The sequence below is a fragment of the Antechinus flavipes genome, chromosome 5, assembly GCF_016432865.1.
Source record: "Antechinus flavipes isolate AdamAnt ecotype Samford, QLD, Australia chromosome 5, AdamAnt_v2, whole genome shotgun sequence".
Classification (NCBI taxonomy): Eukaryota; Metazoa; Chordata; class Mammalia; order Dasyuromorphia; family Dasyuridae; genus Antechinus; species Antechinus flavipes.
Window position 1 is genome coordinate 246,960,844 of NC_067402.1, and position 26,468 is coordinate 246,987,311.

A 26,468-nucleotide genomic window follows, 5' to 3' on the forward strand; every position below is an offset into this window, starting at 1 on the left:
AGAAGCATTTACATATGAATAGCGGGGTGCTTATAGTTAGCACTTGCTCAGTATTCTGTGGTGATGTAATTGTACTAAGGTATTTAGGTCCTGAGAGGACTTGAAATAAACAGACTCCATCTTTGACCAATCTCATGGGTCCCCTGCCTTCATCAATTCTCCACTAAGACCAAGGACTCAAACTGGTCCTGAGATCCTCCAGAGAGCTAGTCTGGATGGTACATTTTGGCACCCCAATTTGGGGGCTCTAGAAAGCACACTACATACTGCAATATTGATTATATTTATATAATGATCAGAATTAAATATGCACCTTTTAAAACGTGAATCTGAATTGGCTCTTCTGAAGCATTGAAAAAAAAAAATACTGCTAATTCTGACATTGTTTTGCTTTTTTTTTTTAGTACCTAACACAGGTAAAGAGAGAGATGGAATCTGCAAAACCTGGGGACAGTACCATTTTGAAACATTTGATGGTATCTACTATTACTTCCCAGGAAACTGTTCTTACATTTTGGCAAAGGACTGTGGTGCTCAAGAACCTCAGTACACTGTTTGGGTAGGTAGCCCAGAGATGGAAGCAACTGCAGTTAAAAAGATCTTAATTCATGATGGAAAATACATTATGATTCTAGCTTTCTGAATAGCTTCCAAGTAGGGGAGATAGAGAGATATTGAATGGACTGAATCAACTTTTTAATCTAATTTGAGTAAAGAATCAAAGGTGAAAGGAGAATACTTTGGTGGCATATACTTGTCAGGACACCCAAAGTAGTCTGGTACTATTGATATTTAAAAATCAGTATTTGTTAAGTGCCATATCCTTATCCTTAAGAAATATCATTTGAGTACTTTTTTTTTTTATTTTGAGGGAGTAAGGTGAATGGATACCTCACTGTTTCTCTTTCTCCACATTTTTTTTTCTTCCTCAGTACACTTCTTCCTTCTACATATTTTGGGTATGTGTGGGAGAGTAGAGGTCTGAAACATTCATTTCAACTATGAGGGGAATTATCAGTATGAAAACACTTTCCTTTGAGACAGATTGTGACTGCCCTACAACTTTTAGTTAAGAGAGTTGATTGGGGCACTAATTAATTAATTAGCTTTCTCCTTTTTAGAAAAAGTAAATTAGCTAAACGTTATCTATTTATTTTGGAAAAATCAGCTCAGATTTGTTTACCAAATAAATATTTTTAAATATTCAATTTTGTTTATCGTTTCTTTGATTTTCAGAATTTCTCTCTTTCTCTCTCTCTCTCTCTCTCTCTCTCTCTCTCTCTCTCTCTCTCTCTCTCTCTTTTTCTCTCTCTCTTTTTCTCTCTGTGTATGTTTATTTAGGAGTTAGGTAACTCGTTCATGGCCACACAGCTAACAGGTAACAACAGGATTTGAATCAACTAAGTTTTCCTGGCTCTAAGGCTGGCTTTCTATCCACCATTCTATACTTCTTCTCTTTTCTAAGGGGTGCTTTTCTTCTTTTTCTTATAGCATTACCCTCATCAGATAGAAATATTCCTTATATTGATGGAAAGAGAGTGTAGTGTTTCATTCAGCACAGATGTATGCAGAGATTACTTGTACATGTTGAAGAAGCATTGTGATGTCATGCAGGATTTAAGAGCTAAAGTTTCCCACTGTCTTGATTTGCTGAAACATTTTTCTTTTTCTCTCATGTCTTTGAGTCATCTTCTCCTCCCACACACAACCAGACATTAATATATGCAGATGGCATAGTTTTGATAGCAGAAACAAAGGACTAAAGGCAGAGGAGGAGAAAAAACAGGTGGCCCACTGACAAAGGAATGGAAATAAGGGCTGATAAAAGTAAAAGAGCACAAATGTTAAAAGGATTCAGAGAAGCTTTTTAAAACAACAGCAACAACAAAAAAAGGTCATTAAATTCTTGAATCCCAGGCAGGAAATAGGTCATGTTGAAAGTTACTAAATGGAGTGTAATGACTCAACAGGATTACAAATCTGTCTGCAACTGAGACACAGACAGGGCTGGCTCCAGGAAAAAAAAAGTAGGTAGGAAGACTTTGTTTGTGTCTAGTGTTCCTATTCTACCTTCCAGGGCTTCTTCTACAGACCTCGCTCAAATGTTTTTTTTCCCCACTGGCCTGTCCTTTCTCATGCTGTCCCAGATTCCCAGGGCTTAGTGCCATCAGTCCTTTCTGCTGGCCCTTTGTTTACCTGTGTTGCTTGGCTGAATGCAGTTGAGTCCAGGTTTGGGAATCATTTTGAGAATCAACTTTCAGCTTTAAATATAGGATCCTATGACTTTATGTCTCTTTTACATCTAAATCTATGGTGATATGATCATCAGGGCCCAAAGCTAAGTATATGCTTATTGATTCAAATTCAATTACCACTTAATAAGCACAAAATAAATGATCAATGTGCTGGAATTTTTGAAACACATACATCAGATATTCCCATTGCCCTCATGAAGCATACAATCTGGTAATAGGGAAAAGACATATCATAAATAATTATAATTAAAAGTAGAGCAAGATTCATTATCTCTGCTGGCAAATATCTTTCCTCTTTCATATCCCAAATAACACTTCATTATACACCAATTTATTAATGAATTATAATGTATTATAGTTATTTGTATTGGATCTTATCCCTATTTAAGGCCCTAAGAAGTTCCATAAGGGTAAAGAGCATGGTTTAAGCTAAATTTGGTATCATACCTAGCATAGTATTTTATATATAATTGTTGCTATTGAGTTATTTCAATCATGTCTGTGGACACTTTGGAGTTTTTTTTTTTTTTTTTTTGGTAAAGATACATAAGATAAATAGATAGATAAGATAATAGTTTACTATTTCTTTCTTCAGTTCATTTTACAGATATGAAAACTGAGGCAAACAGGGTTAAGCGACTTACCCAGGGTTACACATCTAAGAAGTATCTGAGGCTGAATTTGAAATCAGGTCTTTTTGACTCCAGGGCTAACACTCTATCCACCTATACCACCCAGGTGCATTTGTTAATGTTAATGCACAGGTGATTTGTTAATGTTTTGTGAATATTAGACTCAAGAAAGGATTACATTTTAATTTTGAGATACAAACCCTAACTTTGTTTCTCTTTTTAAAAGATTGTTTATGTTAGAGATGGCTTTGTTCATGGATTCTCTTTCAGATTCACAAAAAGAATCTTAAAAAAAATTTTTATTAAAAATTTTTTCCCATGAAATTGTGTATACATGTTCTATACTTTTTTTGTTTCCATCTGGATTGGTGATTTTATTAATGCAATGTATTGTCACTATGGAAACTCCATTCTCTCTACTGTCTTTGATTGGCAACATTTGGAATTCTATTTATTTCTTTTCGTACTCTTGCTCTCTTCTTGTCCTCCCTCTCCTCTCCTAATTTTCCTTTCTCTATATTTGTGTATGTTTCTCTGTCTCTATATATTCATATATACGGCGTCTCACAAATGGTAATAACATTTTAAACTTTTAAAGCATAAAACTGAGCTAGGATTTCTGGGATCACCCAGCATATTAGGGGGACATCAAAGTTACAGAAAATCAGTGCCCATTCTGCAACTTCTAGTCTGAGATTCAGAGGGCTGCCTGGGTCACTGAAGTGTCAAATGACTTGTCCAGAATTGCTTTCCTAATAAAAGTCAAAGGGAGACTTTGAACCCAGGTCTTCCTATCTCTAGCTCTTACTCTTATTCCTCTATATCATGCAGACTTTCAAATATCCTTGGCTATGCTCCATTTAAAACGTTTTCATGATTATCTAGCACATGATGTCATGTTACAAACACATTGTCCAGAGCTTGGTAGAACTACTTGTTTCCATGGGGCTTTTGAATTCTAAAACCCTACATGGGTAGTTTCAGGTCTTGAAAAGAAAAAAAATGCTATATAAATGTAAGACTAAACAATGCTAAAAGCAACTCAATGAGATTTGAGTTACATATCTATAATCTATCTCTATATATGTATATATTTTAGGAAATCAATTCTCTTTACTGATTCACAAAACATTTCTAAGCTCAAGATAACATCTCTCTAAATTCGCCCTGACATTTCAGTGAGAGAATGTAATTTGCTCTTCTGTTCTAAACTTTCCATTGATACAGTAAGTGATCCCTAAATGTACTTATATATCATTTGTAAAGTACTAGGGAATAATGGGACTATGGAAATGCAACACTTGTAAACTTATTTTTTGCCTTGGTTCTCATCAACTATATTTATTTTTCTCCCTTCAAGGTTCATAATAGCCCTAAGTGCACTGGTTCTGTGTACTATTGCCATCGGTCAGTCAGCTTGTTCTTTTCTAGCCAAGAAGAAATTCTCATTTCTGGTCATGAAGTAAAAAAAGATGGAATCAGGTATGATCTGATAGTTACTCAAATGAAATGTGCAATGTAATTTCCTTTTCTTTTCTTTTCTTTTTCTTTTTCTTTTTTTTGGAATGCAATTTCAAAGCTTCAGAGTGGAAAAGGTTTTTGGGAACAAGAAGGTAGCATTTTCTTTTTTAAAATAAATCTAAGAATTTACTTACAGTAATTTCACAGAAGTCATTAGGATGTAAATTTCTTTAATTCAGGGACAGTCTAACTTTTATCTCTGTATCCTCAGCACCTAGAAAGTGATTAGCAAATAATAAACACTTTTCAGTCATTCACTATGGAAAGCTACCTTTTTCTCTCTTTGTCTCTGTCTCTCTATTACAAAACATTTTCCTTACAATCTCCCCCTGGAAAAAGTGGCACAAGTGTTATTCTTTCCATTTTAGGGATGAGGAAAATGAGGCAAAGAAGCAAAGACTTGTCCAGAGTTATATAGTAATGAATCAGAGTCAAAATCTAATTCAAATTCAATAGGCCAAGCCCTATTTGGTCATTGTTTGGGTCCTGATTGACTCAGATTAAACGTAAATATCAGTCATTTCTGCTTTGGCCAGAAACCCTGAGAGTCTTTCCTTTCCAGATCCATTCTTCCTTCCTTCCTTCCTTCCTTCCTTCCTTCCTTCCTTCCTTCCTTCCTTCCTTCCTTCCTTCCTTCTTTCTTTCTTCTCTTCCCTTCCTTCCTTCCTTCCTTCCTTCCTTCCTTCCTTTTTTCCTTCCTTCCTTCCTTCCTTCCTTCCTTCCTTCCTTCCCTTCCTTCCTTCCTTCCTTCCTTCTTTCCTTTCTTCTCTTCCCTTCCTTCCTTCCTTCCTTCCTTCCTTCCTTCCTTCCTTTTTTCCTTTCTTCCCTTCCTTTCCTTCCTTCCTTCTTTCCTTTCTTCTCTTCCCTTCCTTCCTTCCTTCCCTTCCTTCCTTCCTTCCTTTTTTCCTTTCTTCCTTCCTTCCTTCTTTCCTTCCTTCCTTCTTTCCTTTCTTCCTTCCTTTCCTTCCTTCCTTCCTTCTTTCCTTTTTTCCCTTCCTTCCTTCTTTCGCTTCCTTCCTTCCTTCCTCCCTCCTTCCTTCCTTCCTCCCTTCCTTCCTCCCTCCCTTCCTTCCTTTCCTTCCTCCCTCCCTTCCTTCCTTTCTCCTTTCCTTCCTCTCTCCTTTCCTTCCTCCCTCCCTCCCTCCCTTCCTTCCTTCCTTCCTTCTTCCTTCCTTCCTCCCTTCCTTCCTCCCTTCCTCCTCCCTTCCTTCTTCCTTCCTTCTTCCTCCCTCCCTTCCTTCCTCCCTCCCTTCCTTCCTTTCTTCCTCCCTCCCTTCCTTCCTCCCTCCCTATTTCCCTTCCTTCCTTTCTTCCTTCCTTCCTTCCTTCCTTCTTTCTCTCCTTCTTTCTTCCCTTCTTTCCTTCCCTCCTTCCTTCCTTCCTTCCCTCCCTCCTTCCCTTCTTCCCTCCTTCCTTCTTCCTTCCTTCTCTCCCTCTCTCTTCTTTCCTGTCATGATCCTCCTCCAGATCAAAGGACAATTATCAGAGCAAGGCAAGATTTTAGGATTGATACAACTTAAGTGGAGTGATCATCTTTCCCTCTTCTTGCTCCAAATTCATTTGCCTTATTCATTCTTATCTCAGGTTAAAGGAAATGGAGGGAAATAGTCTGATATTTCTGTATTAATTGCTAAGATTACATTTCTCACAATGGTTAATGAGCTTCAAGGCCCTATCTCACTATACCAGATTTTTAAAAATATATTGATGATACCTCTTTTCCCAAAACTCTTTGCTCATTTCTGTATAACATTTCCCTTAATTTCCTATGTTTAATTAAATAATATTAGTAAATATCAATTTAAATAAATATTAAGATTAAGATTGATACTATTTATTGATAATATAACAGACAATAAAACAAAGACATGAATTCTTGTTTGCAATCTTTGAGCTATGGGAAATATAAAAGCCAAGTCAGTCTTAAAAATCATTACAACCAGGATTGCATCCAATATTTTAAGAATTCTTTTTATAAATACTTCTTCAGCAGATGAAGATTTCAAATAGTTCTCCTGGGAAAGTTCATTTCATCTTCTTTCTCTCTGCACTTTATTTAATCTTTTAAAAACCATGACAGGTAATCTTTTAGAATGTCAGTGAAAATTCAGTCTCCTCATAGACTCATTGCCCAAGATTCCATTGCCTTTAAAAGATATGGTAACTATATCTAGCCTCTATGGGTGAGACTCTAGAAACTAGTGTCATAATAGAATTAAGAATTTAACCCTGTCAGGATTCATAGAGATTTGCTAATCCAGACCCCTCATCTTATGAGAAAAGATAAAGTACTTTTAAAAAAAGGATGCAAGTTGATCAGTTATTAAGATTATATAATGCATGAGTACAGATCCTCCTGGCTTCCTTATTCCCCAAATGAAGACAGATTGTCCCTTGAAGGAGAATATGGAATTGGGACTCTAGTTTCTCTCTCTCCATTCTATCCTACTTGTTGAAATGACTCCCTCCTACTGATCAGAATTTGACTATTGATGCTAGCTAATCCCATATTTATATCTGCTTGCATTCTTAGTTCTGCTTTATGGCCTAATAAACCTAGTTTAATTCTTTACTACTTCTGGTACTAGGGAACCTATAATGACACCCACCAAACCAGATCTTCTTCATTTCTAGGGCACTTTCTGTTTAGTGTTCTCATTTCCAATAAAACTTATCAATTGACTATCCTATTATTTTATTTAGCATTTTTGTGGCTTCCTGGACCATAGCTCTCTTTGCTGCTCACCAATCTGCTATAATGTATTGCCTCCATATTTTAATGTAAGCTCCTTGAAAACCGGAACATCTCAGTTTTGAATTTATACGTTCAATGATTAATATCATTCTTGGCACACAAAAAGTACACAAATAATGCTTTTCATTTATTTATTCATTCACTCATTGATTGATTTACTTATTTATTCAGTCTCATTTATTCATTATACCATATTACCTCCCTTATTTTTAATAGTGCACTTTCCTAACAATTACCATATGAGAAAGGTGGGAAAAGTTTTATTACTCCCATTTTAGAGATGAGGGAAGTGAGAACTATTATTAATGATTTGCCCAGAAACACATACAAAACCACTCAGTCAGGATTTGAATCCCAGTATCTGAGTTCATTGCCCTTTTAATATACCTTTCTGACTTAGGGATGAGGGGAAAAGGACCTTGAGACATGTATTAGTATTGTTATATCTATTAATATTTGAGTAAATATTGCTTTAAGATAGCAAAGGTGGTAAAGACATTCCTGAAAAGATGCTGCCAAATTCATATACTGAATACTGAGCATTAGTGATATTTTGGAATATACTGTAGCTATTTGGTTGAGAAAAGGCTCTAAAGTGCTTATAAAAAGTTTTTAAAACGTTTTGTATGGAATATGAACAAGCTAATTAGTGTTGGGACTATCAGTGTTGAATTATGCTTTTAAAATCCTCAAGTTATGACGCTAAGTTAAGTGAGTAAAACCCAGAGAACATCGTACATAGCAACAACAAGATTATATGATCAACTCTGATGAACTTGGCTTTTTTCAACAATGGGATGATTCAGGTCAATTCCAATAGACTTGTTGTTGGGAATTTGTTTTTTTAATTGTTTTTTATTTTGTTGTTGTTTTAAATTTATTTATTTTTAATATATATGAATTATGTTGGGAGAAAAAAATCAGAGCAAAAGAAAAACCTTGGGAGAGGAAACAAAAAAACACACAAAAAAGAAGTGAACATAGCTTGGGCTGATTTACATTCAATCTCGTAGTTCCTTTTCTGGATGCAGATGGCATTTTCTATCCAAAGTCTACTGCAATTGCTTTGGACCACTCAATCACTGAGAAGAAACAAATATTTCATAGTTGATCACTGCCAATTCTTGCTGAAATTCTTTCAGGCTAACATCAACTTGTTCATAATTTTTTATAGAATGATAATATTCCATCATCTTCATCTGCCACAGCTTATTCACCCATTCCCCAATTGATGGGCATCCACTCATTTTCCAGTTCTTTGCTACCACAAAAAAGAGATGCTACAAATCTTTTGCTCATGTGGATACTTTCCTCTGATTTTCTTGGGATACAGATCCAGTAGTGGCACTGCTGAGTCAAAGAGTATGCAGTTTGATAGCCCTTTGGACATAGTTCCAGATTGCTCTTTGGTTGGACCATTTTACAGTTCCACCAACAATGCTTTAGTATCTTAGTTTTCCCACATCCCTTCCAACATTTAACACTATCTTTTCCTGTCATCTTAGCCAATTTGAAAAGTATGAGATGGTACCTCACAGTTGTGATAATTTGCATTTCTCTAATCAATGGTAATCTAGAGCATTTTTCCCCATATAACTAAAAATGGCTTTAATTTTGAAGGATTTTATCTATCTATCTATCTATCTATCTATCTATCTATCTATTTATTTTGCTGAGGCAATTGGGGTTAAGTGACTTGCCCAAGGTCACACAGTTAGAAGTGTTAAATGTCTGAGACTAGATTTGAACTCAAGTCCTCCTGACTTCAGAGCTGGTGCTCTATCCACTGCACCACCTAGCTGCCCCTTGCTTTAATTTTGAAAACTGAAAATTGTCTGTTCATATTCTTTGACTATTTTTCACCTGAGAAATGACTTATATTCTTATAAATTTGGCATTTTTATTTTAGAAATGAGACCTTTATCAGAAATACTGGCCATAAAGATTTCCCCTTAGTTTTGTACTTCCCTTTTAATCTTGTTTCTGTTGGTTTTGTTTGTGCAAAACCTTTTTTATTTAATGTATTTAAAGTTTTCTATTTTGCCTTTTATAATGTTCTCTAGTCCTTCTTTGGTCATAAATTCCTTCCTTCTCCAAAGATCTGATAGGTAAATTATCCCTTGCTCTCCTAATTTACTTATGGTATCATCCTTATGCCCACATTTTGTACCCATTTTGACCTTATTTTGGTATGGGGTGTGAGACGTAGGTCTATGCCTAGTTTATGACATATTATTTTTCAGTTTTCTCAACAATTTTTGTGAAATAGTGAGTTCTTATCTCTGAAGCTGGAGTTTGGGAGTTTATTAATACTAGATTATTATAGATCTTTCTAATCTCTTCCACTGATTCACCATTCTATTTCTTAGCCAATGGTTTTCATAAATGCTACTTTATAATATAGTTTTAGATCTGGTACTGTTAAGCTAGCATTACTTTGCATTTTTTTTCATTAATTCCCTTGATATTCTTGACCTTTTGTTCTTTCAGATGAATTTTGTTATTATTTTTTCTACTTCCATAAAATAATTTTTTGGCAGTTTGATTGGCATGACACTGAGCAAGTAGACCAACTTAGGCAGAATTGTCATTTTTATTATATCAGCTCAGCCTGTCCTCCAATAGACTTGTGATGGAGACAGTCATCTACATACAGAAAGAAGACTATTGTGACTTTATGTGGATCATAACATAGTATTTTCACCATTTTTTTTGTTGTTGTTTATTTGCTTTTTTTTCTTCTTCATTTTTTCCCTTTATGATCTGATTTTTCTTGTACAGCATGGTAAATGTGGAAATATGTTTAGAAGAATTGTACATGTTTAACCTATATTAGATTACTTGTTATTTAGGAAGGGAGGGAGAAACATTTGGAACACAAAATTTTGCAAGGTTGAATTTTTATATTTTTATATGTATTTGGAAAATAAAAAGCTATTATTAACAAAACAAAAGAAATTCATAGCTTTATACACAATTTTCTTTTTTCTGTTCTTTTTATATGGAAATTTTTGGTTGTTGATATTACTAACTTTATAATAAGATTAAAAAACTTCTAATGCCAATTGAATATATGCTGTTGTTCATTTATAGCTCACTTTTGGTGACCCTATTTGATATGTTCTTGGCAAAGATATTGGAGTGGTTTGCCATTTTCTTCAGCTCATTTTATAGTTGAAAAAACTGAAGCAAATAGGATTAAGTAGTTATTGCCCAGGATTAAATAGTTATTAAATGTCTGAGGACAGATTTGAACTCAGTTAAGATTCCCTGACTCCTGGCCTGGCACTCTATTCACTGAGCCATCTAGCTGCCCCCCAATGTGAAGATAGGCAGATGAATATGTGAAAGTCCTGTAATTTCCTTAACATGGAGAATACATCTTTGCCTTAGCTGACAAAAATGAGCCTGTATATTTATTAGGTAAATCATGTACAATTAATTAAGATACACAGAAACTACGTGACTTGTTCAAAATCACACAGCTAGTAAGGGTCAGAAGAAAGACTTATTCTAAGGACTTCCAAGATCAAAGCCCAGAATTCTGTCTTTTATTCCAAACTGCTTCCAAAATTTGGGAGAAAGCAATGATTTTAAAAATAATTTCAGTAGTGATTTTTCTCCAAGTTGAAACCAATAAAATACTTTGGAGGAAAGAATGAATCTGTTCTAAACATACAGTCAGTGCCTAATGGATATTTGTTTAATGCATTAAGTAAATTAATGAATAAGACATGATTCCTCCTTTCATAGGGCTTACCTTCCATTAATGATATGACACAAGCATAAACAGCTCTAATACAAAAAGGTGATACACAATAAGTTTATAAAATTAAAGTTAAAATGCCATGTAAATTTTCAGGGAGGGCAAAAAAGTTTTCCCAGCGGTGATATTTGGATTAGATTTTATGGGAAAAAAGAGATATTAAAGAAGGGAAAGGGACCTATATGTGCAAAAATGTTTGTGGCAGCCCTTTTTGTAGTGGCTAGAAACTGGAAATTGAAGGGATGCCCATCAATTGGAGAATGGCTGAGTAAATTGTTATATGAATGTAATGGAATATTATTGTTCTATAAGAAATAACCAGCAGGATGAATACAGAGAGGATTGGAGAGACTGATGCTAAGTGAAATGAGAAGAACCAGCAGATCATTATACACTTCAACAACAATATAACATGATGATCAATTCTGATGGATGTGGCTCTCTTCAACAATGAGAGGATCCAAATTAGTTCCAACTGATGTAATGTAATGAACAGACCAGCTACACTCAGAAAAAGAACACTGGGAAATGAGTATGGACCACAACATAACATTTCCACTCTTTCTGTTAATGTTTGCTTGCATTTTTGTTTTTTCTTCTCAAGTTATTTTTACCTTCTTTTTAAATCCGACCTTTCCTGTGCAACAAGATAACTGTATAAATATGTATACATATGTTGTATTTAACATATACTTTAACATATTTATGTATGGGACTACCTGCCATTTAGGGGAGAGGGTAGGGGGAAGGAAGGGAAAATTTGGAACAGGTTTTACAAGGATCATTGTTGAAAAATTACCCATGCATATGTTTTGTCAATAAAAAGCTATAATAAAAAATAAAATTAAAAAATTTATGGGAAAGATTAAAATTCAACAGATATAAGGAACCCTCATCAAAGGCATGGACAAAGGCCTAGAGATGGAATGTTCAGGGTATATACAAAATATTATGAACCATTCATTTTGACTGCTATAGAAGAAAGAGGTATAAGATAAATCTGCAAAATCAAATGGTGCTACATTGAGGAGATTGAAAAGCCAGACTGAGAAGTTTTAACTTCACTTAGTAGGAAATGGAAAGTGGCATAAACAAGTCTATATATAAAGAAAGTCAATTTGATACCACTACAAAGGATAGGAGGAATAGGAGTGAGGCAAAAAGGAAGCTATTAGGAGGCTGTGGTAATAGACGGATGATGAGTAAATAAAGGGCAATAAGTGTTTTATTTTTTTCTAGTTGTTTCTAGTGGGAAGAGAGAGGTTAGGCCAGAAATTTTGCAGGACTTAAATTTAAAAGGATTTGGTAAGTGATGGGGACACTTCTTTTTCTCTTAACTCTAAAATATTACTATAATGTAAAGTTGTCAAACATGTTTGACATGGGTAAATGGTAATACCTTTGCCTGAGATAATGAAATCAAAAGGAAGTACAAGCTTTATTGAGAAATATTATGTTTAATTTTGGTTTTGTTAGATTTGAAGAGTCATTAGGATATCCAGGTAAATACATCTGTAGATAATTGGAAATATAGGCAGGATCCAAAGAAGACTGTCATTTCCAATTTCTGTGACTTTGCTCATTATTGTACCTCAATCTGGAATGAACTCATTTCCCACTCCCCTCCGTTCCCTTCCTTTAAGGTTCAACTCTCCTTTATGCTGGATATCTTGATTTCCCTCTTCTTAAATCACTTTTATACTTTTCCCCTAAAGCTAGAAGAACAATTATTGTTGTTAATTGCAACACTTTGTGCTTTGCACATGGAAGAAACTTAATACATATTGGTTATATTGGTAAAATTGTCTTGAAATGAAATTGATGTCTCATTTGAATTGATCACAGTCTACTTTGTATTATGGCTATTTGTATAAACATCTCAAATCTTACCCCCATTAGATTATAAATTTCTTTAAGACTATTGTCTAGTATTTCTTCTTTGTATCTTTAGAACTTAGTATATTGCCTTGCACATACGTTTGTCTTTTAGTACATAATATATGTTTGTTGATAGATTGAATTAAATTGAATTAAATTACTGATTGCCTGCAGATTGGATGTTTGGTAACTAAGTCTATTGGTATTAATGTGAAAAAGTTTTCTTTCACTTGAAGAACCAAAATAATCCTGGAAGATTTTCGTTATCACCAACTTCATATCAGAGCTCTTAGGAACACTATTATTCTATTTTTCCAGGTTGACATTGCCACAGACAATTGGGCATGTTTACATCGAGAGGCTTGCTGACTACATTCTGGTGAAAACAAACTTTGGCTTTTCATTAGCTTGGGATGGCATATCTGGCATTTACATCAAGTTGTCTGAGGAGCACAAAGGAAAAACCAGTGGTCTGTGTGGGAATTATAACGATGTTCAGTCTGATGACTTGCAAATACAGCATGGTAAGTAAAATGCCTACATCAACCAAAATACAACTTGAAGTAGGTGGGATTTTAGCTAGTCTTGAAGGAACCCAGGGAAATCAGAAGGTGAAGGTAAACAGGAGAGCACTACAATATGCCAGTGAAAAAGGCAGTATTGGGAGATTGAGTGTTGTTCCTTAAGAGCAAGAAAGTCTGGGTCACTGAATCATAGGAGACATAGAAGGAATTAAAGTGTCAGAAGACTAGAGAAAGATAAGATGGACATCTATTATGAAGGCCTTTAAAAGATGAATGATCAAAGTCTTATTTGATCCTGGAATTTATGGGAGCTATTGAAGTTTATTGAATGCTGAGGGAGAGGGTTTACATGAACAAACCTGAACTTTAGGAAGATCAAGGTTGTGAGTCTGGGAGACAGAGAGGTCAAGTTTTCTTGACCTTGGTACACAGTAAGTCCTTAAAAAATGCATGTTGTTATTGTTCTTGATGTGTTAGAATGTCTTCTTTCCCCTGTTCAAGCTGTTAATTTCAAACAGATTCTTAGAAATATCAGTTAGTTGGTAGTTCCTTTTCCTGTATAATTATTTTAAGTGCTGTTTGAGTAGGGTAGTACCTTAGTTCATGTGAAATTTGAAAAACAAGAAATGCTTTACATTTACCTAAATACACATATAAATTTGGAATACATTTGGGGCATATCTGCTTCTTTGGGAGAGATAATTTATTGCTAATTTCAGAAAGGTTATCTTACATGATCGCAAATTGGTAGGGTTTTTTTTTTTTTTTTTTTAAATAGGGTGATAAACAGAGGAACACAAAGAAAATGATACAATTATTTGGAAGAACTTTATTTCCAGGCATTGATTATCTATTTGATTATCCATCCACTTTTGTTTGTGAGATATTTGTTATTTTGTGAATGATATTCCTTTAAACTTTAGCAAATCACATTAATTCTCAATGTATTAAAAGTGATTATTTCCAAAAGTTTTTTAATTTACATATTAAGATGAGGAACAGAAAAATGAACAACTTAAATTTTACCCTTCACAATACCTGGTAGGTTGGAAAAGGGAGTAAAATTAACCTAAAATCATAACATTTACCTAAGTGAACAACTGAATGTTTAAGTAACAATTATCTTGATGATCTCTTAAAAATAGGGTTTATTTTCAACACAGACACCAACAAGCAATGGTCAAAGATTGAAAGAATTGCTGAGAACTATATTGTTGTATGTCCTAACAAATAAATATATAAATGAAGATGAAAAATATTTATTTCTTTAATAAGCAGAGCAGGACTGGTCCAAAGCAGGTCAACAGAAACAGCTGAAAGGCTTATGGGTATATGCTATACCCCAGTCATTTTATTATGCTTAATACCTAATATTGTCAGTGGGATTATTGCCACTTTATTGCCAGAAGTATCCTGTCAAAATGCAAATATTCCCCTCTAAAAGGATAATATTTACATATTATTAACATGGCAGAGATGATTTGTTAAGTCTCTACAAGTGAATAGGGTCCTGATGATGTGGTTCACAGCTAAGTTTTGTAGAGGCAAAGGAAAGGTTTATGCCACAGTCAGCTTCTGATAGGATTTCTTCTAATGAATCTCTCAGGTAAATTTCTATTCTTGCCCTCTCTTTCTAAAATCTTTCCCCACCTTACCTGTCCTTTTCTTTTTGAACAAGATTTGGAGCTTTTTGAGAGCAGTATTCCAGCCATGAGTTTTACTTATCTCACTAAATTTCAGTTATATCTATAAAGTCAAACTTACCTTTCTATGTTAAAGTGCCTACTTCATCTTGCTTATTACAATGCATGCATTTGTAGACATCTGAAGCACATGTTTAATTGTTAGATCCTTTCCTTTTCCCTCCAGGTATTGTTAATATGCACACTATTTTTTTCTTTTAATTTTCTTTTTATTTAAAAGAACAGAATAGAAAAAAAGGAAGACAGAAAGCAGAACATCAGGGAAAATTCAAACTATATAACAAATTTCTAGTTCAAGAAAGGATATATACTTCTACTCTGTAGAAGAAATTATACAACACCTTTCTTGAATTTTCTGAATCTCTATTGCTATTCAGCCAAGTGGATCTTCAAGCCTCAAGTCAGAAAGACTTCAGTTCAAATGTGACCTCAAACACTTATTAGCTGTGTGAGTTGGGGAATTCTTAAACTTTGGTTGCCTCTGGTTTCTTAGTTTTTAAATGGAGATAATCTAATAGCTGCTACCTCTCAGGAGTATTGTGAGAATCAATGAAATGATATTTATAAAGTGCTACAGTACCTGGTACATAGTAGATACTACATAAATGCTTATCTCCCCTTTCCCCTTTCTTCCTTCTTACATTGTTGTTAGACTCATATTTGGTAGATGATATTCTTGAACAAGAGGAAACTTATAGGCCAGGCTTCCTGTTAAGTGCATAGATAATTTTCTTCTTAGATCTGTCTTTTCATTTTAAAGCCATTTTGAAGAGTTAGTAATATATCAAGTAAATACATTCTTAGCTTATTAAATGTATTTCATCTCTGACCAGAACCCTGTGATTCCTATATTTCAAACTGTTGTCCTAGTAATACAAATCCATTTATCTGTTCATTTCCCAAGGGATCAAAGAAATGGGTCATTATTGGCTTTAAAAAATACCTAGAGTTGTTCAGAGAGCAGGGCATGGAAACCAGAGCAGAAACTGCATTAGCTTGGTGAAGGGAAAAATTAAGATGGTGGAACAAGCAAATCTTTGTTTATTGTTCGGAGTTATATGTATTACTCGGGGAAGGAGAACATATACAGAATGGATGCTATGATGGAATATTTGGGATAATATGAGAATCCTAGATTACTAGAAATCAGAACAGATAAGAGAAAATGCAATGGCAGGAGCAAGACAATTTCATAAAAAGATAAGTAGAAGGGCATTGGAGATAATTTTGTCTCTGGCTATCTCTGAAATTAAAGAAATAAAAATAATTTTTATGGCAACTTCTACCAACCTCAGGTCTCTCCATAAAGACTCCCCTCCCTCAACCTATCAATACTGACTTATACAAGGGAATGTCTAGGTGTTAGGTTTTTTGCTTTTTGTTATAAGAGGATTGGTATTCTTTCTATACTTAGTCTTATGTTTCTCTAATATAAATAATATTTAGGGGGCAACTAAGCAGTTTGATTAAATGCAGTTAGGAATGTAGTTTCTCATCTGTGATTTTAAAAATTGTATTTCTCTGTTTGTGGGTACCTTATGCTTCAGGGGCTGCATCACAAAGAAACTAGGCTTTTCACTGTGTGTGTCCAGGAAGATTTAAATTTTTTGCCAAGAGGAAATTGAATGTGCCCTCTCCATAATTCATGCCTTCTGAGACTGAGGGCTGCATACAAAATGATCTCCAAGGTCCCTTTCAGCTCTAAAGTTCTCTGATCTGTGATTTGTGTCTCACAGCATTTTGGATTTCAAAACTGCCAAACTAATATTTATAAGGTTCAAGATTAGGAAACTTCATTTTGAAAAATCTAGCTTTTCAGGTCCTTTTAATTAATTACAAGATAATTAGTGAAAAATATGTCATTTATATCCTGGAATTAGAATTCTGGGAACTGAACTTCAACAATCCTTACTTGCACTGAACTTTTGTGGAACAAATCAGGCTTAGAACATGTGGGCTATTGAAAAGACTTTTTTTAATTTTTTTGATTACAATAACAGTAATGATATTGAAACTTTTTTATGGCAATAGGTATTTTTAATAGAATATGAGCTAACCTCAAAGCCAGGAATAGCTGGGTTCAGTTTCTGCCTCTAACACATGTCTGCTGTATGACTTATAGTCAGTCATTTTTATCTTTTTCATGCTCTTGGAAACACCAAAGAAGATACTAATTCACCTTGTTAGAGAAAACTCCCTATATTAATGAAATTGTTGATTGAGTCCCTATCCTTTCCCACAGAATTAATGCAACTTAAAAGGGGAAAAAGGAAGGGAATAATACCTACTATGTGCCAGGCACTGTGCCTTTAAGTACTTTGCAAATATTATCCCATTTGATTCTCACAATAACTCTGCAAGGTAGGTGCTGTTATTATTCTTTTTACAAATGAGAAAACAGGCAGAGATTAAGTGTTCTATCCACTGTGCACAGCCTCCACAAAGAATTTGAAACTATGCTTTTAAAGATGCACATGGTTAAGACACTGACACTTGAGCTGGAGGGATCTCAGAGATCATCCTGTCCAACCTTTTCACTTTATAGATGGTGAAATTGAGTTTAAGGTCATGCAGCTACTAAATCTTAAAGATGAAATTTAAACCCAAGCATCTTGATTATAGTCACTGTTCTTTCCATGATGCCTATGAAGATTCCCAAGTCTTCAACTTTCGATATTATCTCCAGTTTATCATGTATAGTAATTTGAAGGCTGTGTACTCCCTTAGATTGAGTGCTCCTTTAAAGCAGGAGATTTTTGCTTTTCTTGTATCCCCAAAGTTAAATACAATGCCCGGCACATAATAGATGCTTAATAATTGCTTGTTAACGTGATTTAAAGCTGCATTTTTTCATTGATTAGATCTGAAAAAAAAGTGCTCAAGAAATTGTTAGGGAAAAATATGTTTGAGGAATTTAATGTCCCTTTGAGTTTCCCTGATGAGATCTCTGCATTGTCCCTACAAAGAAGGCTAAGGTTTTGCCATGATTTTCAGGCCATGATTGCTGTTATAGTATGGGATTGGTAGGCTCTGTTTCTAATTTTCGATCTCTTGGACTAGGTATATCAGGAAGTCCTCTTCTCCAAGCTGGATGTATCTCTTCCTCAGTCTTTCTATCCCTATGTCTCTTTCTTTCTCTGTGTGTATATGACAGAAATAGAGAGAGACACAGACAGACATACACAGAGACAAAGAGACACACCGAAAGAGACAGAGACACAGAAAGAGACAGACATAGACAGACAGATAGAAAAACAGAGATAGAAACAAACAGAATCAGAGAGAGAAAAAGAGAGACACACAGAGAAACAAAAACAGAGAGAAACACGAGAGAGAGAGAGAGCTATTGTGTGGAGATGAGGATAAGATTTGAGCAAATCTATAACATTATCAATTGTAGAGAAAATATTCACCTGCTTTGGTGGAATATTTCTTCACAGGGCTGCTCCCTAAGTTAATGAAGTCCTATCCCCCATCTCCTAATAACATGAAAATATAAACTCTCAGGGTAGAGATCACTTTTTTTTTTTCTTCTTCTTTGTATTAGGATAATGCCTGTAGTAAGCACTTAGAAAATACTTCTTGATTGATAGGATATAAAGTTATTTCTAATCCTGAAGTTTTCATTTTGTTTATAATGAGAGAAAAGAATTTGTATTTGTGGAAAATAATGTTGTTAAATGTTTTTGTGCAGAAGATGAAGTTACAGAAGACATAGCCCTGTTTGCCAATAGCTGGTCTATCCATACTGCAGAGGATGATGGATGTATAACCACTGACTCAGATTTTCCAAGTCCATGCTCTACAGGAATACATCCTTTTGAGGTAAATTGCCTTTTTATCAATTATAACAATGGTTTTATGTAGTCATCAGAATATGAGCAGCATTGTAGTTGTCCTTCATTTCTGAAGAGGATCAAAATAATATCACTATGTTAGTCAAGTTATGACGTGTCTAATTGTGGTTGATTCTGAGCCCTACACTACCTCAAAATGCTCTGCTACAAATCATTTGGGGTGGATTCTCTAACTTTGAACATCTCGAATTTCTTCTGAGCTACTTCAATTCTGCTTTGCTTGTGGAGCATGATGAGGGCATATCATGCTGGGTGGTTCTGTGCCAGTGTCTCTCTGTCATACAATAAATTCTAAAGTTCTTAAGAAAGACTTTGAGAGAGTCCTTGTATCACTTTTTCTGATCACCTTGCCCTGTGTGAATACTCCATAAAATAGGGTTATTTTTGGACAAATTTGCACTTTTAGTGCAAATAAAATGTTGCATTTCACTTAAATATTTAAAGTCCCATAAAATTCTAGAACAGAATATTGTTAAGCTTTTTATATAAAATTTTACTAGTAAGTTTTAGCTTTCAGAAGTCACCATGGGGCCTGAAGGTTCCTTTGACTTCTCAAATGTAGGAATATAAGATCTAGCAGGACCTGTCAAAATGGAAAAAAGCAACAATAATGACAACAAAACCTTAAAGTGTGTATTTATTGAAAGATCTGAAAACTTAGTAAAGACTTGAAGTCAAAAGTTCAATACTTTGCACCTAGTAATAACTTAAATGTTCATCTATTTATTTCTAAAATCTAAATTTGAATCTTGGGCTGTTACTTACACAATCGAATCAATAATAATAGTAGATATTTTCATGGGGCTTTCCATATATCATCTATTTGATCCTTATAATAATCCTTTGAGGTAAATACTATTATTCCCTCCATTTTATAAACAAACTGAGGTTTAATGACTTATTGAAGCTCACATAGTTACTAGGATTCTGAGATAGGATTCAGAATCAGATCTTTTTGATTCCAAGCCAACACTTTATCTCCAGTACAATCTAACTGCCCTGTGATGATGTTGATGTCAGCTAAGGCATGGAAGGGAATTTGATATCTATTTGTGGAAGGGAGATGCACATTAATGGGAGCAAAGAGCTTTGTAACCTATTAAAATTTGAATGAAAAGCTTTTGTGAAACTTCATTAAGAAGTGAGTCTTTTTTCTGGGATGGAAAATGCCATCTGCATCTAGAGAGAGAACAAAATCATATACTGAATGTGGATGGAATCATAATATTTTCACTTTTTTGTTATTGGTGTTTGCTTGTTTGTTTCTTTTCTTCTCTCATGTTTTTTTTTCCCATTTTGGTCTGATTTTTCTTAAATAATATAACAAATATGGGAATAGGTTTAAATGAATCGAACATATTTAATCTTTATCAGATTGTTTGTTGTCTTGATGGGAAAGATAAGAGAGTGATGGAGAAAAATTTGAAACACAAAGTCTTACAAAAGTAAATGTTTAAAACTGTTTGTACATGTATTTGTAAAATAAAATACTATTGAAAATTTTAAAAGAAGAAGATAACAACAAATGTAGCAAATTTTCAGGAATTGCAGCAATTGTTTTGTTAAGCAGATCTTAGCACAGGCAGAAAGTGCTACACAATTTGAATAAATACTAAAATTTAGAAAAATAAATGACTTTTTTTCATAAGAATATAAGACATGGCTTAGGGTGTACAGAGTGAATCTCTGAGTCAAGGAAATCTGGGTTTAAGTTCCATTTTGTGGACAAATCATTGAAACTCTCAATATCCCAGGTGACATACTAAGGCTTTAAATTGCAGAGTAGGGCACAAATGAAGGCAGTTCTGTCCCTTGTGTTTCTCTATGAAGAATCAGAAATCTAGTTTTAAAAATATTTCTAAGGAAAAACATCTTATAAATCCCGGGCTTTGTCTCCTTTTTTTTTTCTGGAAGAAAAATGGAGAAAATAGAAGGTACATTTTCTGATGTAGAATGTTTTGAGACACATAATGTGCAAGATGGTGAGGAAACATGAGAAGAAATGTCCTCTATGGCTCCCTTCAACAATGAGATGATCCAAATCAGTTCCAATTGTTCAATAATGAAAAGAACCAGTTACATCCAGTGAAAGAACTATGGGAATTGAGTGTGGACCACAACATAGTATTTCCACTCTTTCTGTTATTGTTTTCTTGCATTTTTGTTTTCCTTTTCAGGTTATTTTTACCTTCTTTCTAAATCTAATTTTTCTTGTGCAGCAAGATAACTGTGTAAAATATGTATACATGTATTTAACCTATACTTTAACATATTTAACATGTATGGGACTACCTGTCATCTAGGGAAGGGGGTGGGGGGGAAGGAGGGGAAATTTTGGAACAGAAGGTCAATGTTAAAAAATTACCCATGCATATGTTTTGTAAATAAAATCAAACAAACAAACAAATAAATAAATAAAGTATGATTCTGGGCAAGTCAAAAAAAAAAAAAAAAAAAAAAGAAGAAGAAGAAGAAGAAGAAGAAGAAATGTCCTCTCACTAACCATGATTTTCTTCTGGGCAGGTGATTTTCTTCAAGTGTCAGATACTATTGCAGTTTCCTTTCCTCAGCTGTCATGAGTATATTGATCCATATTCCTATATTGCAAGCTGTATCAATGATCTTTGCAAGTAAGTGTGATGGGATTTCAGAAAGCAATGGTATCAAAATTCAATTTTCTTTAGCCAATGAAGAAGAAATATTCTTTAATATCTGAGTTAATTTCTAGCCTCAATCAAGAAAAGAAGAAGAAGAGCTATGAATGAATCTGAAAGTATCAGAATGATGTCACTGGGATGGCTATGAAGGACAGGTTACTCTTACAGAACTATTGGATGAAGGAGTCACTGCTTCTGTTTGCCTTGAAACTCTGCCCTGTGGCCCCTCCTTCCAGAGCTCTTCTTGTAGGATTATACTATATAAATGGAATCTAGGAATATCAGGGATGGTAAATGAGACAATTAGCTCACTGACTTTTGTCTCTCTTACTTTTTTTTAACCAGGTAAACTAGGTGTATTCATTCATTCATCCATTCATCTATTCATTTATCAAACAAGCATTTATTATCTACTACATGTGGACCAAATAGTGCTCAGGAAAGATGCAAAATTTGGATAAAACATGCTTCTTGTCAACATATACTTTATACTTGAGAGGAAGATAATCATATCAATACCAATAATCATAATATACACTGTTACATTGTGTACATTCATTAGAAAATATAGAATAAGGAATTTGCTTCAAGAAAGAGATGGTATTTTATTCAGACAATTAAGAATAAACAGTATTACATCAAGTAAAGAAGGGTAATGAGGACTTTGTAGATAGGTGGTACAGTGGAGACTCTGGATTTGGAGTAAGGAAAAGTTGAATTGAGACCTTGTCTCATATATTTATTACTTCTGTGACAATGGACAAGACACTTAATTTCTCTCAGTCTCTGATCTTGAGACTTAATCTCAGTTTATTAGATTTTCTAAGACCTCTCAATTTATCCACCAAGTCATCATTTCTAATGAAATTCAATTAATTGGACTATTTAAACTATAGTCTCTGGTTACAATAATTCAGAATCCCATGTAGTTGAGGTGACGACTTGATAATAGGTATGTTGAATGTGTTGAGGGCCAAGAATACATATAACATCTTAATGACATTTATCTGTAAGACTTTGTCCCTATTCTGTTTCATGTGCTTCATCTTTTGTGTTTAAAGATAAATATGTATTTTGTAATACCAATTTTACAGAGTTTTGTTAGATTAGTGTTTCAAGAATTAGCAGAATATTTAAGTTTATGATAGTCACATAATACCAGTCAAAGAGAGACAGTATGATATGGTAAATAAACAATTGACCTTAGAATCAAGGTCTATATTCACATCCTGTTGATGGCACTTACCATCTGTATGGCCCCAGAAAAACAAAACAAAACAAAACAAAAAATCTTGTCTTGTACCTGATCCTGTACAGTTCAATAGAGCAATTGCTGAAATGCAGTAGAAGAGGAATATGCTCATTTGGAGATTCTTAGCTCAATGAAATGATGAATCTCAACTAAATTGTAGTTAATAGCATTAGTAATTTATAACTTATAAAACTCAAAATTATATTTGAAATGTCATCTTTTAAAAATCAAGACTACTTTGGAAGCTTTACAAAGTTTATATTCCTAAGAATCAAATCAGATCATAATGAATTTTAAATGACTATCTGAATTGTTTAGTTTTTCTGTAATTTTGCAGTACTTTTGTAATTACTTTAATGGATGGAAACTCAGGGGGTGAAAGTGGGGCTTGTAAAGGGATTTTATTGAAATGGAACTTAATGAAACCTAGGAAAATCTCAATGGGACAGGCATAGAGAGAAATAAATATGAGGCTAGGGCCACATATTATTAGAATGGATACCTCTTCCAACAGAAATGAATTCATAACCCTGCAAAAGGTGTAGACTTCAGAGGTTCTTAATTTTTTTGCATTTATTTTTCTGGTTAAGTATGTCAGTCTGCCAGTCTTTTGACCCTTTTTCAGAATAATGTTTTTAAATGCATAAAGTAAAATACAAAAAATTATAAAGAAAGGCAATGATATAAAAGTAAATTATGAAAATATTAACAAAAATAATCTCACAAACTTCAGGTTAAGAACCCCAAATCTAGATTGTAGGAAGACCCAACATTAATGTTCATCAATCCAAATATCTTCCATTTTTGTATCTTCTGCACTGAAATATGCACTTAGTATAAAAGAAAAGAACACTTATTGCCATCAATGATTGTTGAAATTCCCACAAAGTGACTAACAAGAAAGAGGAGAAATCCAGTGGTCTAGAAAATTCAAAGGCATGGTTACTGCTTATTCTTTGTGCATGATTCCGGTTCTTTTTTTTATTGTTCAGAACTAATGATGATCATACTTATTGCCGAGCTGCTACAGAGTATGCTCGAGCTTGTTCCCATGTTGGTTACCCCATTCAAGAATGGAGAGATGACTTTCCAGCATGTGGTATGTTTTCTTCTTTTTTCCAAATTTAATTTATTAACCAAGGCAGAACTTTAATTAGGGTTGGGGCAATGGGGCTTTGTCCTAAGGCACTTAAATTTAGAAGTTACTCATAGCACTTATATTTCTTTAGTAATCCTGAAAGAGCTAGAAAGTAGTTCAGAAGACTGATTAATTAAAATAGGAAGCTACTAAATAGTGCCTACTTTTAGTAATGCTCTCTCCCTCTCTCCCTTCCCCTCCCCTCCCACCATAGTTGCAATTTAAGTGAATGCCTTTTATATTTTACCTGATGCCATACCATTTTTTTCTCCCCTTCATAATGTTTTCAGTGGCAAATGAAAACTTCTAAAAGCTCGTTTTATCTAATTTGTCCTAAGTAAACAACTCTTATTCACAGGGCTGCTCTTAACACAATTGGTAGCTTGAAGTGTTCAGAATTTACTTTGAGTGTGATCTGGGTTATTAAATTTAAAAAGTATATCTATTGTTACATTGTATGTGATTATAATGTCTTTTCCTCTAAAAAAGTTGAGAATACAGTTGGTTGACACATCCTCTGCTTGAATATTTCAGTGGATAAATGTGATGATAGTCTTATTCATCGGGATTGTATCAGCTGTTGTCCACCTACCTGCACTTTTGAAAAAGAGTGCCTTGGGAGCAATCTTCAATGCCTTGATGGATGTTATTGTCCTGATGGTAAGTGTTGGCATCAAATTAATACAATCTTGTGGTTAATACAATCTTGTAGAGTAGAGTGTCTGACCTCAAAAGAAAAAAGAGCATATGATCTCAGGTGATTTTCTTTGTCTTTAGTTTTGACTTGTGAGTCCTGAAATAATATTTACCTTATAAGCTTTCGTCAAACGTCTTTAGTAGGAGCTTCAGTTTAGATACTTCTCAGTAAATACAAACACAAAGGCATTTTGGATATCTCACAGAAGACAAACTTCTTTAATATGATGTAATACATGGAGTTGCATTTGGACTTTAAAATTTAAGTAAATTTGAGGTGGAGGTACAGGAGCTAAGCCAAACTTGTCATAATACTCTGTTTCTCATTCCAATTTTAATATTTTCTTGCATATTTAATAAATATTGGCATTTATATTTAGGGAGATTTTTCCCATTCATTACCTGACCAATAGCCAACTTTGTTGTCAGCTTTTATAGAAAACAATTCACCTTTACTCCATTCACAACTGGAGAAAATTTGTTTATTTGGGAAAATATCTGATCTCAACTAACACCAATCTTTGTCCTAATGATTGGAATAACAGTTGTTGCACTCATTATGGCTCACTCTATCAAACCACATTCCCACTGGAATATGCAGGATGCAACTACTATTATCCCTCAGGGTTTTCTCCACTAGAACTTATCTTTCAAGACTCTATTTATGCTCAATGAAACCTCCACAAGTGACTTTATTATTTTTCCATTTTTGGAATTCTTATAGTACTTAAAATATGTGCTGTACTAATTAGTAGTTCATAATACATTTCTGTCTAATTGCTTCCCATTCAACAAACTTTATGTATAATGGTAACTGACACATGTAATGGGAGTACAAAAGAAGAGTACTTAATTCAGAGTTTAAAAATCTGGACTTCAATTCCAGCTTTAATACTTTTTCCCAGAGTAAACTTGATCAAGACATTTCATTTCTTTGAACTTGAATTCCTCATCAGCAAAATGAGCACATTAAATAAGATGCCTTCAAAAGTATCTTTGTTTAAAGCTCTCTTTTCCCACTCTCCCTACCAATATTTTCCACCTTTATTTATTATCGTTCTCTGTTAAAAGGCCAACTTCTTGAAGACAGGAACTGTCATGCTTATTTCTATTTGCACATCCAGGGCTGAGCATAATGGCTGAAATAAATTGTAAAAACTTAAGGAATTCTTTTCCCTTCATTTTTTCAGCTCTAAACTTACATCCTTTGCTTTGAAGTTTGCTAAACACCTTACATATATCATTATAGTTTAAGCTCCACAACAACCCTGTGAAGTAGAAACTATTTTATAGTTGTGTCAATTGTCTATGATCACATAATTACTAAATGTTGCATGTGGATTTTGAACCCTAGTTTTTATAAGTCAAAGCCAAGTACTCTATTCTTCATACCATGCTGTTACTTTAACTACATGGCAAATTCCTTGAGGTCAAGAACTGAAAGTTATTGCACTTTCTCTTGGCTTTCCTATAATACTTAGCTTAGTCAACACCTGTAAAATCTTCAATAGGCTTAATTCAGTAAAAATTTGAAAAATGGAGCACTAAAATAGCTCATAAATTTCTAAGTCCTCCATTGACAACTCTGTTTTAATCTTCTTAAGTTTCCAAGTTTCTTCCTCATACCCCAAAGATCTATCATTTCATCACTATTTATACTCCTATTAACTCAGACTACTGTATAATCAATGAAGATATTAGGCACTGACTAGGTACCAAGCACTGTGATAAGTGCCTACAGTACAAATACAAAGAGACTCTTAAGGAGCTTGTATTCTAATAGGGGCAGACAATATATATAGAGGAATGGTAGTGAGAGAGAGGTATTTGGCTT

At 34.1% G+C, this 26,468-nt stretch overlaps 1 protein-coding gene across 1 annotated transcript in view; it reads left to right on the forward strand.

Annotated features, from left to right (window-relative positions):
* The window catches only part of OTOGL (otogelin like), a 203,801-nt gene that overhangs the window by 12,938 nt on the left and 164,395 nt on the right, over window positions 1-26,468 (forward strand). Inside the window, exons 3-9 of the mRNA XM_051962480.1 lie at window positions 405-559; window positions 4,248-4,369; window positions 13,126-13,331; window positions 18,732-18,859; window positions 21,415-21,521; window positions 23,793-23,899; window positions 24,473-24,598. Coding sequence (XP_051818440.1) covers window positions 405-559; window positions 4,248-4,369; window positions 13,126-13,331; window positions 18,732-18,859; window positions 21,415-21,521; window positions 23,793-23,899; window positions 24,473-24,598 — 951 coding nt within the window. The remainder of the gene's footprint in view (window positions 1-404; window positions 560-4,247; window positions 4,370-13,125; window positions 13,332-18,731; window positions 18,860-21,414; window positions 21,522-23,792; window positions 23,900-24,472; window positions 24,599-26,468) is intronic.